At 31.6% G+C, this 12,603-nt stretch overlaps 1 protein-coding gene across 5 annotated transcripts in view; it reads left to right on the top strand.

The window, feature by feature from the left end:
* The window catches only part of LOC116341911 (modifier of mdg4-like), a 78,072-nt gene that overhangs the window by 63,306 nt on the left and 2,163 nt on the right, over positions 1-12,603 (top strand). The window contains exons 4-6 of one of the 5 annotated variants that reach the window (XM_031769307.1): positions 1,042-1,174; positions 1,386-1,444; positions 1,536-1,659. The exons of 1 other annotated variant lie outside the window; for it this stretch is intronic. In XM_031769307.1, the coding sequence (XP_031625167.1) occupies positions 1,042-1,174; positions 1,386-1,444; positions 1,536-1,588 (245 nt within the window). In that variant the 3' untranslated portion in view covers positions 1,589-1,659. Of the gene's footprint in view, positions 1-1,041; positions 1,175-1,385; positions 1,445-1,535; positions 1,660-4,313; positions 4,447-4,510; positions 4,629-4,806; positions 4,961-5,027; positions 5,221-6,553; positions 6,696-6,783; positions 6,914-12,603 lie in introns of those variants that run through there. 3 more of the 5 variants (XM_031769303.1, XM_031769281.1, XM_031769312.1) reach the window with 3 other exon arrangements.

Below are 12,603 nucleotides of genomic sequence, written 5' to 3'. Positions count from 1 at the left end.
ACGCTGGTAATCATACACACCCAATAAATATGCCACGTAGACTACCCGGTGAGGCACGCAAATTGCGAGAAGCACGTCGAAAGAATAACACCAAGACGAATTGAAAAAAAAGATTGTCATATAATTTGAATAAACACATTTAATTAAAAAAAAAAAAACCTTGAATAATAATGTTTGGTTCTAGAAGTGATAAATAATTCATGCGTTTCGTTCCAATTTTTGTTAATCCAAATGTTCAAATTGCAGGTTTATTGATCGAAGGACATTGCATCGAGTATATCATGAGTAGAAAGGGTAATCTTCAATTGGTGATTGACGGCTACCCGTATTATCGTTATATCGTTGAAAATAACCGAACCACATACAATTGCATACAAAAACAGATTCTTGGGTTTGTTTTCACCCTTAGTGCGATACACTTGGAATTTTGATAAATTAATTCAATTGTTTATTTTAGGTGCCAAGCAAAAGCCCGGGTCATTGGTAAAAATGAGCATGTTGAATTTATCGATATTAAACATTCACATCCCGCGGTTATGCCCCGAAGGGCATTTGGCGAAGCAAAGCGACTCATTGCACTTCAAAAACAACGACTATCTAAAAGATCAAAATAAAATAAAACGTCGAAGAAGTCTTATCATTTATCAGAGATGTAATTCAACTCTGGTTTTCATCACATTCACATTGTAAATTCTATTTTTTAATTGAATTGTCATTATTTTTTAGCTCCAAACAATCTGGGCGTGTGGAAAATTGCGAATAATCCATAAAAAACAATATTCATTTGTGGAACTTTGTAAAGAAAGCAGTAAAAACATACACTGACACATATTGACAATCATCCAAACATCATCAGAAGTTTCGAATGGATGTCCCAGGAATATTCGATTTTAAAATTAAAATATATGTCCAAAATAAAAATCAATTAAAACCACCATAAAACTAATGTTGCATTTCATTCCATTCGCCTCTAACAGGGTTCCTTGTGTTTTGTCTCATTTTAAGAATAATTCTAATAGTTCTTTTTTATCTCCCCCAAAGGACATTTAGTTTCTGGGTTTTTGCTACCAAACATCTTGAATTCACCGCTTTGTTTCAATGGGTACAGTTTCTGTCACGCTAGTAAGCGCAAGTCACATATGTATTGGCGTTGTCGTGAATATAAGCACCTCGGGTAAGTGAACATTTTGTTTAATCGTTTGAATTCCATAAAATACACCAAAGAGTACTCGGTCCACACAGTACCGCATTCTTAAGCTTTGTGCTGTAGTTTAGCGTGTTTAATACAACTACGATGCAAACAATGCATCGTTTGTTCAGAGTACACGGCATTTTTACGAAATTTAATTCTCTTTTTCATTTTCTTCAATGACCTTATCGAATAGGTGTACGGCCAGTTTGAAAACGTTCTATAGCAGTGCTGAAATACAGATATTAAATCCATGTTAGTTAATTTTCCGAACTAAAAAATCTAAACGATTTGAAAAAAATACTTATTTCAATGTTTTTATTTTTTTCATTTGCGCGTCTTATAGCTCACAATCATGGCCCTGATTATAGTCGAATTAAAACTGAAGCTCAGAAGTAGTGAAAATGCACACGGTTTACAATAATGATAAAGCACATGAAATCCACTAAATTACAGCTAATATTTGTAACTTTTCATTAATTATAATATCTGATACTTATTTGTCTATTAGTTGATATTCCAACACAATTGTAATCGCACAACGAACTCTGTATTCTATTAAATGTGTATCAATAAAATGAAATCATTTTCTGCAAAACAATGTCGCCAATGTTCGCTTGGAAATAGAGTAAATTTCGAATGTACATTAATCACATTAAATTTGCTCTACAATTGCAGATGAACCATGTTCAGTATCGTATAATTAAGAAAGTTCGAATATCAACAGTCTTAAGTTCTTTCTTTAAAGGGATGTAAAATAAGGCAAAACACTAAAAGGGTAAAAGAAATTGTTATGAATAACTTGATTTTATTGAAAAGAAATTTTTTTAGCTTCTAATTTCAGCCAGAGTAAAGCCAGAGTCGAAAGCTGCACATAAACAGTGATGATATTAAATTCGTCGATTTGCACCACAACCATTTAGCATTTTAAATACAAAAATTATCGCGCTCCACAGTGATCTTCATTTAGTGTTTTCATCGGTTGTTTTTCCGAACAATTCACTTATGACAATTGGAATAGAAAGTTTTAAACCTGCATTCAGAAAGAGATACATCAATGCAAAACATCGAATGATGCGCATCGTTAGTGCTGTCGTTGTGCGTTCGGAGCAGTTGTGTGTTCGAAGTTTTGCATTGATGTATCCCTTTCTGAATGCTCGGTTTTAAATGAAGACCGTGTCACTTAAAGTGCAATTTCATTAAAACCTTTTCAATGAAATTTTTTTATAATTTATAAATACACGTTTCTTTTTCAGAGTTTGTATAATTGGCAATCGCATAGAATAAAACAATTTTAAAATTCGAACTTTGTACATTTCAATTGTAAATATTCTCAAAAGAAATATCTTGCACCGTTTTTAATGGAACAAGCAGGGTATTCTCTGAGAGCATTCAAACAAATACTAATATACTAATTATATAAATCGTATTCTATTAATTATAGGCAAATCCAGTGCTGATATTCAATTTAGAGTTAACGAAAAGGGTGTCTTACACATGTTCATTAATGGCTTCAAATTCTATCAAATATCTTCGGGTTCGGGAAATAAAACATACTGGCATTGTACAAAATATCGTAGTACATGGTAAATAAGTCAATTATAACTTAGCTTCACTTTGTATGTTTCTTCTTTTGATTTCAGTCCATGCAAAGCAAGAGTTCGAACAACTGCAAAAAGTGATGACATTGAATACGTCAATTTGGAGGTATATTACAGAAACTCAACCACTTATATTAAGTTATTTATGTTAATTCTCTTTTTTTGCAGCACAACCACCATAAATAAAAATTATTCACCGTTTTCATATTATATTTTAATATTATTGTTGTTGTTGTTCATTACAATAAATCAATTTTTTGCTATTTGAACTTTGTCCGTTTCTTATTCAACTGATAATATATTCATGAAAGTAGTGTATAAATTAAATATGATTTTAAATTATTTTCATTTTTCATAAAAAGATATCGACCTTGATCTGAAATGTGATGATGTGAAACCATATCTAGATACGCAAGGAAATATGATCCAATTCGTTGATGGTATTCGTGGAAAGCGACAATTGAACATTAATGGACAATTTTTTCAACGAATGAGCTGTACCAATGGTGTGACTTACTGGAGATGCAATCAGTATAAGAATCTGTCTTGTTTGGCAAGGTGTCAATTCTCCAAAAAAGGCCTAAAAATTATTAGTTTGGAGGTATATTAATAAAGTTCAAGTTATTTAGTATGATTTTTACAGTTTAATCCCTTTTTTTTCATTCTCCAGCACAATCATGGATTTATTAAACGTTATAATCGTAAACATGCTGTACCTAGCCGAATTATGCATAATCTAAAGATAAAGATAAAGAAGTAGTTTGGCTCAAATCTAGACTGAAATATTTTGACGAAATTATCGTAACCAAAACGAAGTCGAGTTAAATGTCGAATTTGTAGCTAAAATATAATACTCTTTACAAGTATTTTTGAAATACTTCTAAATCAACGATCAAATATTTTATCATTTTGTGATTTTTTGTTAACATTCATTGAATCATTTTTTTTTTAAATTTCACATTCAACAGATATAAAATAGGGAAGCATTGCAAAGGAATCAATTTCAATTATTAAAAAAAAGAAAATCTCAGAGGTGACCTAAGACGGTTAGCTCTAGAGTGCATGCATTGTTAAGTATGTTCGTCTCGTGTATTTAAATGTATTTTTGTCGGTTTTTATATATGCGCAAAGAGGGAGATAGAGTGTTGACTTATATTTCATTAAAATGAATTTGAGTGGTACATATAATAATACTTCAATTTTGAGAATAAATTCGATTTTTTATAGTAATTTTATCAAGTTTTTGAATCAAGGTCATCCAGTATGAACTCCAAAACGACCAAAGGAACCCGGATTGAACGAGACATATAAAATAGAGTCAATTTTCAAGCCCACTTGAAACAGGAAATTCATACAATGAAATTATGAAAAAATAGATCAAAACTCACAATTACTTTGGAATGGAATAAACGAAATACGTTGTTATAATTCAATTTGAGTTTTCTTTCCACATCAATAATCTGAGAACAACTATAATCGCATCAAAATTACATGCTGATCTCAATTTTAATTTTTCGTTTCAGTATTTTACAATAAATGCGGTCATCTGATCTCAATCCCAGCTGGTCTAAGTGCACAAGTGCGTATAAACGGTTACGAATTCCGACGACGGTACAAAACAAAGAAACATATTTACTGGTCATGCAAAGACAAAATGTATGCATTGCACAGATAAATGATAGTTTGAATTTTAAATGAAATTTATCGATCATCATTTCAGGTGTCATGCATCAGCTCGATCAAATCTTGATGGCAATGGATATAAAAATCTTCGATTGATCCAAGGACAACATGACCATGCCAAAGACGACAAACATTTTTAAAATCCACTTTTCAATTAATAATTTGATATAAAAAAAACCATTTGATTGAATCAAAAATTACATAATACACATTGTTGACCAAAACTATTTTGTTTTACTTTCTGTATTTCTTTAGTTTCACTTCCTCAATTTTTGTTCAAGATTTAATTCTAAATATACAGTGTCTTCTAACATTGATTTCATTTTTGCACAGATTACATCAATAAACAAGGACACCATGTGAACATCGTTCGAAGCACTGACAACCAAAAGACTATTACGGTTAAAATCGATGGTTTTAAATTCACCAAAGAGAAATGCACCGAAAAATACGTGTACTGGCGTTGCTCTTCTCATCGTAAATTCAAGTGTGTAACGATAACGATGTACTTTGTTGCTATTCAATTGATAATGATGATATTAAAAATCTTTCAGATGCCGTGCTCGTGGACGTTCAATGGCTGGACCAACTGAAACTAAACTCTTGAAACTGTATAATAATGAACATACTCATATCGCCATGATTGATACCCCAAAGAATTCAAATGGGAAAAAGAAATCAAGAAAATCTCATCCAGATGGACCGATCATTGAAAACATTGTTTACCTCTAAAAACATTTGTTAACGAATTGCACTCCTACTCAAAAACACACTCCTTGTTATTATGGCATAACGTTGACTTATTTATATATGCATTTATATCGAATAATTGTTATTTGGAATGAAAATGATTTATAGTTTATGAGAAAAACAAATGAACTAAATTTTTTGAATTAAATTTGAAACCGAATAAATTGTTGTGTAGTTTTCCATTTTCATTGCCATTTTCATGAAACCACAATAGAACTTTTAAGGTATCAACATTTTTTGCACTTTAATCCAACGAAAAAACCAATCGATATCGTTTCAGGCTACATTAATAAACAAGGACATCGTGTCTCCGTAACACAAGGCTATAAATCAGTCATTGTTATCATCAATGGGTACAAATTCAGAAAAGATTCTAGACGGGGCAAATCCATTTACTGGCGTTGTAATTCACAAAAGAAATACAAGTAGGTCAAGATTTCAACAATTCCAGAATATTTCCACAAAAAATCTTGCGTCATTCAAATGTTGATTCAATTATTAATTATTTAAATCATTGTAATAGGTGTAAGGCTCGTGCACGTTCCGTAGCTGGTCCAAATGAAACCAAATTGTTGGTATTGTATAAAAGCGAACACACTCATCGACCAGACATTAAGTAGTTGATGATAAAACGATTTTTGCTACAAAAAAAATCAAAAATCGACCAAAAACTGTTTTAACTTTACATAGTTCTCCTTCGCATATAAAGAGAGATAAACTTTGTTAAATAAAGGCGCAACGTTAAAAGAACCATCATTTTTTCGATTAATTTATACATGAAACTGTAATCTCTTTTATAAAAACAATATTCAATGACAATAATAATAAATTTGTCCTCATTTTAGAATCAAAGCCAAACACGTGGTTTAACACAGGAAGAAACGGTGCCAAAGTATTGATGATCGATGGTTTTGCTTTCCATCGATATGGTCGGAAAACATCGAAATACAATTTCTGGTTCTGTAAAAGCTACCAATCGCTGGGGTACGAATCGGTTGTCATTTTCATTGAAGATATCATTATGTATTGTAGATGCAAAGCGAAATGTCGTACAGATTCTCAAAATACATCAGTCCATTTCATCAATCTCGAGCACACACATTCAGCATAATTCATGAAACGAACACGTACACCAAAAGTTAACGACAATCATAGTTTTCAGAACATTTCATACACATATGAATATAGAACACTCATTGTAGCACTTAATTTCAATAAATAAAATGTTGACATTTGATTACTTTGCCCTTTCGACATTTCATTGAATGCCTTTAAAATAGTCTATCATTTTCACAAATCTCACCAATTTATCATTTATTCTAAATTTCAGAAGTTGGCTTTACGAAACCATACATTGACTCGGCGGGAAACGCAATCAGGTTTATTGATAGCGGAAAAGGAAAACGACAATTAAACATCAATGCTCACATTTTTACTCGCATGTCTCAACACAGTTCTGTGTCATATTGGAGGTAGGTTATCATCATAAATGTTCTAATGGATCTAATAATATTTTATGTTTATAAAACTTAAATGAACCATTACCCAAAAAAATTTCAGATGCAATCAATATACTACGCTTGGGTGTCAAGCCAGATGTCAACTATCGTTTAAAGGCCTAAAAATTCAATCGCTTGAGCATAATCACGGCATTGTGAAACGATATCAACGCTAAACATCACAATCTTATGATATATATATATATATATATATATATAAAAACGTCTTTTTTCCAAGCTGCTAATTAGAATCTTCTTCCATTTTTATTTTAGATTCAACTTCAATAAATTATTGTTTTTTCGAGCTCAAATGCTCATAAGTAATTTATGCACAATATTATTAAAATGAACAAATTGCTTCCGAATGAACAAAGAAGAAATAATGACACCGTACAAAATAAACATTTTGTGCACGTCTTGCCGCCTGATGTATTTTTATTCATTGATTTAAGTAGAGAGCTTGAAAATGCTATGAAAATTACTCATTTTAAAATAAATTATTGCATTTACGTTCAAAAGAGCATTTTTCCATGACTTTTTTACATTTTCTTCATTTTTTCGTCTAAAGATTTAATAAATGTGTCTTCATTTCAGATGTCCATCCAGATGTTAAGTGGATAAAAATGGAAGGTAAACGACATTTGAAGCTTGTGGTGGATGGTCACGAATTTCACAAATTTGGTCCAAATAAAAAGAATATTTATTTTGAGTGCCGTTGTCGCAAAGCCTTGGGGTAAGTTTTTAGTCATTTTGTATTACAACAGACAACTAATTTGTATGTATTTCTAGATGTCAAGCAAAATGTCGTCAAAATACAGAAACCGGAGAAATATTTTTCACTTCTTTGATTCACAATCATGGCGTCAATACAAACAAACGGACATCTACCAAACTGTAGAAATGCTTTCATGTTCAAAAAATCACTTTGATATTCGATCGAATGTCGAGTGTTTCTTTAAAATGTAGATGAATATTTCTGAATAAATGATCGATATCGTCTTTAAAATAAAACTTTGCCTTGATTTCAGTACACACCCTCGCTCCCCTTTTTACGTTTGTCCGATATAGTATTTAAGATAAAATGTAATTTTAGATGATGCACCAGTGGTGAGATGGAAAGAGGGTCGAAAACATTTGATACTGGTCGTTGATGGATACGAATTCCATAGATGTGGTCCCAAACGAAAAATAGTTACCTACGAATGTCGTTGCCGAAGCTCTTTAGGGTATGTAATTCATTATTGAATGGATTGATTCGACTTATTTGAATTCAATTTTTCGCCGCATATTTTCAGCTGTACTGCAAAGTGTCGTCTCAATACGAAAACAGAAGAATTATTACTCGATCGTCTCGTGCACTGCCATGAGATAATTAAGACAAAAGCTCAACTCAAATCACAGCTCGAACTCAATGCAACCGAAAGTGAATCAAGTGAAGATGAGCCATGAATATAATTGACATGATACCACCGCTCAACACATAATCATTATTTGAACATTTTTCAACATTTTAATCCGAAATGATGATCATTTCGTCTCTTTGAATTTAACGCCAAATTGAATTGAATCAATCTGAATACAACTTTGTTTTAAAATTATTTATGCGCGCAAGATGTTGTATTAATAAAACCGAATTTATTTCTCTTCCAATCTCTTTTACAAAAAGAGAAAACGTTATTTAATAAATTAAAGAAAAGCTCATTCAAAAGAATTCTTAACTATTGGACTAATTAATCTGTGCCGTCGTATCTGTCATGTACCTTTTTTATCCAGATTTTGTTTGGCATTTCATATATTTTCTAGTGAACATTCGAATCCAGCACCGATGATCCAATGGGTACGGGGACCACATAATTTAAGACTTATTATCAACAATCAGCAATATTGAAATAAACGAAATAATTGGTTTGCAATAATTTCAATATTTCCCTTTAGTTGTCCTGCAAAGTGTCGTCTCAATACAGTAACGGACCAATTAATTTTGGACAATCTCTTCAATAGTTATAAAAAGACAATCAAGCCAAAAAAAAACTCAAGCAATTGCTTTAAAACTGTGATTATATGAAACATTTAATTATCTAACTTTGATCGATCGATCGAATTTAAAATTTTATGACAACTGTACAAAAGACCAGCATTATATTAAGAAAATATGTATAAAGATTACAAGAAACTCGATTTTTCCTCGTCAATTATTTAGCAGATTGGAAAATAGCCAGATAATGTTCTTTAAATTAATTGAAAATTGTTATCGTTATTTTCTTGTAGATAAACCAAAAGTTTGGATGGAAAGCAACAAGATGGGCAGAAAAATCCTCGTGGTTGACGGATACAGGTTTCATCGATACGGAAGTGGCAGAAACATGGTTTCGTACTTGTGCAGATGCTATAAAGCCTTAGGGTTGGTTACATTTGCATTACTGTGCTATTTGTATAAATATTGACTCTTTCTTCACTTGATTTTACAGATGCCAAGCAAAGTGTCGGTTGGATATTCAAAACAAACGTTTGAAATTCATAAATTTGGTATTACAACAACAACTTATGATGTTCTTTTATATTCAACTGAATTTCAGACAAATTTATTTCTACCCATCCAGGTCCATAACCATGGGATTAATACCAACTCAGTCCTCATGAAAAAAACTACAGCAAATGACTAAATCTTCAGTTAATAATTGTTCAGAAGGAAACTTGTTGAATTGTTCTTCTACACTGAATATAAATTCATAACAAAAAAAATTAAAATCTCCGTTAATCAAAAAAAAATCCAAAGCCGCAACAATATTACGTTATTATAGGACATTCAAGCATGCACAAATGCGTACATCAATGCAGCACATCATTTCGGAGCACTGCGTGCGCTGACGAAGATACGCAGCACTAGAGATGCGCATAATTTGATGTACGCATTTGTGAATGCTTGAGGACATTAGTATACTATATTCTATGTTACGATCATGACATCTCTTAGAAAGAATTATGAATGGAATGCTTTTTGAAATATCCTTGAATAATATTGGCCTATCATGCCGGCTCAATCACTTCAGTGTGTGTTTCATCAATAATTCACCTCGATATTCCGAGGGTCGAAAAGTTTTTCCTCTTATGTTCAAACTGGATCTGGCTTGTTCTGAGAGTGAAAATTCACTAATACACATACACAATGGCTAAATTATATACAGATCAAAGTTATTTTAATAAAATGAAATTTGAATGCTCATTTATTAAAATGATTACAACTTTCAATTATTTCAACTTAAAACATTGGAAGAAACTTTCTATGGTTTCCTTTGTTTTATTCCATTTGATTAATGTTTTGTGCATTTGTTTCAGATGCAATTGGCCGTTGATTCAAATAAAAACGGACTTGAAGACTGATACCTAGTAGTTTTAGTGATAAAAAAACAACAAAACAAAATGGTTATAAAAATTGGATATTCTTTCGATTTATGCTACAATAGATTGGCATTCCATGCATTTCCTGGGAACATATTTGATTTGTCACATTTTTTAATAGTTCGCTTTTATGTACGATTAGTCTCCGTTCGGTGCGTGATAACTTTAGCGAAACGCCTTCTGATGGAATGGTGTGTGCGGACTTCTAAAGGTTCCAAGGAGAAATGTTAACATCGAATTTTGAAACATTTTAAATATGTTCAGCCTCAAAAACCCATGTGAATAAATAAATTTAAATAAAGAAGTATTCAAAAAACAATTAACTTCCCATGTTCTATTTACCAAATCATAATTTATGCTTCAACACTCATTAAGTTAAATCTTAACTCATTTTAAATATATATTTATTTGTTTTTCAGATAAAATGTCGTATATGATTCACTATAAAGTGTCGGAAGCCGGAAAAAAGCGATTAATTATCAATGGATATGTGTTTGGTCGCAGTAACGAATATGGAAGCAAAACCATATGGAGGTGCAATCAATATCGCGAAATCGGGTAAAACGAATTGGATTGAACAATAACAATGATATTCATCGTAGGATTTTTTTTTTCTTGCACAGATGTTTGGCACAAGCACGTAGCATTACGGATAGTTTAGATGCCAAGGACGTGAGAGTAATCCATTTTAACCATAACCACGGAATAAAAACCATTCGAAAAAGAAAACTAGATATTTAACCAAGTAAACAACTTTCAGCTTGATAATTGTGAAAAGGCAGCTGAACAAATTGAACAAACCTCATTCATTACATTCTTATGTCTTGACTACTCTAGAAAAAAAGAGTATATTAAACAAATGAACAAAACGAAACAGAACAAAGCGAAACGTAAACAGTTTGTGCACAATATTTGGTATTCTTCCTAAAAAAAAAACAAGAATATTCATAAAACAATAGCTGATTCTTCCATATATTATGAACACTTTTGTGGAAGATGAATATTTTGAAAGAATCTCAACCACATGGATTAATCCACTCAATTTTCCAGATGATATTTTGATATACATTATTTTTATACAGTGCACAACATAGATAGCAAGCTACTCTTGGTCATTATTACAGGCAATTATTAAATAGTCACTCTCTATTAGTCAGTCAAAAATGATTATTGTTAAGTTAAGAACACAAAACTGTTAAGAACAGTAAAACTTCTATTCCTGTGCTATATACATGAAATTACTATTTTAATTGGGGCATATTTTTTATTGGATGAACCAACCGCGGTAGACTGCGGTAGACATATTTTGAAACTTTTCTAAGCGAGTCTCTCTGATACGCACCATCTCTCATTTCTTTCTTGAACAAAATTGAATTCCATTGCATCGAAGCAAAGAAGAGAAAGGAACAAATCTCAAACATTCTTCGTTCCTCCACTAGTATACGTGGAAAAAATAATAATATTTGAATGTTTTAGTTTTTGTTGTTGTTTTTTCTCTTCTTCTCGTCAATGCATACTTTCTGACAGTCAGAATCTGACTAAGTGTTGGAAGTTGAAGACCTCCTCTTTCGATTTTTGTTCTAATCGATTTTGAATCGAATGGAACTTTTTAATTTTTTAAAATGAGATTTTTTTTTTCACAATACCTCTCAAGCCTTCAATTCAATGGAATGAAATTAAGTTCAAAGATGGACTGAGAAGATGCGGAACAGAAAGATTCTCATTTTTAATCACAGCCTTCACCACTTGGGATGAACATTACGATACAGTTGCAATTATTACGTGTAGTTCAATTTATGAGATGACGTCGAATTCGAATTTTTTGTGATTAAAAATTACATATTTATTTCATTGTTTATCACATGAGTAAAATGTAGTTTTAATGTATATAAGTACAACTGCTTATTCCTATAAGTGAAGACGTAGAATTTGTGAAAGCAATTACATTGAATTAGGCTATACATTTCTAAAGCTCGAACAACTTATACAGCCATATTTGAATTATATTTTGAAATATTTTGTTAACTATTAAAAAATACGCAATAAATAATATGAAAATCTGTTTTTTGAATTCGTTCTGCAGAAAACATTTCAACCAACCCAAGTACTCGTTCAATATATTCTCTTTTTCTGTTTCAGGTAAATTCATAAATAGTCAAGGACATCTTATCGAATACTATACTGATCGTCGTAATCGAAAGTTATTCGTCGATTATTACCCGTTCTCCAAGGACACCATGAAATCTGGCTGGATATATTGGCGATGCGTTGGCCATCGGAAAACAGGGTTCGTTTGCATTAAGTCAATCAAAAAAGACTTTGAAATTATTAACAATGGTTTATTTTGTTGAATTTTAGTTGTCGAGCGAGTGCCCGCTCAAAAGAACAAGATACTCAACTCAAGCATCTCAAAGTCCTTGTCGCCGAACACGATCACAAAACTCAAGAGTAGCACAATTCTCATGTGTTAAACACTTTATTT

Source organism: Contarinia nasturtii, unplaced genomic scaffold (genome assembly GCF_009176525.2).
Source record: "Contarinia nasturtii isolate CC-2019 unplaced genomic scaffold, AAFC_CNas_1.1 Cnas_scaffold_810, whole genome shotgun sequence".
In the NCBI taxonomy this organism is placed as follows: domain Eukaryota; kingdom Metazoa; phylum Arthropoda; class Insecta; order Diptera; family Cecidomyiidae; genus Contarinia; species Contarinia nasturtii.
The sequence above is the reverse complement of the archived record's forward strand: the minus strand, read 5'-3'. Positions and strand labels throughout refer to the sequence as shown.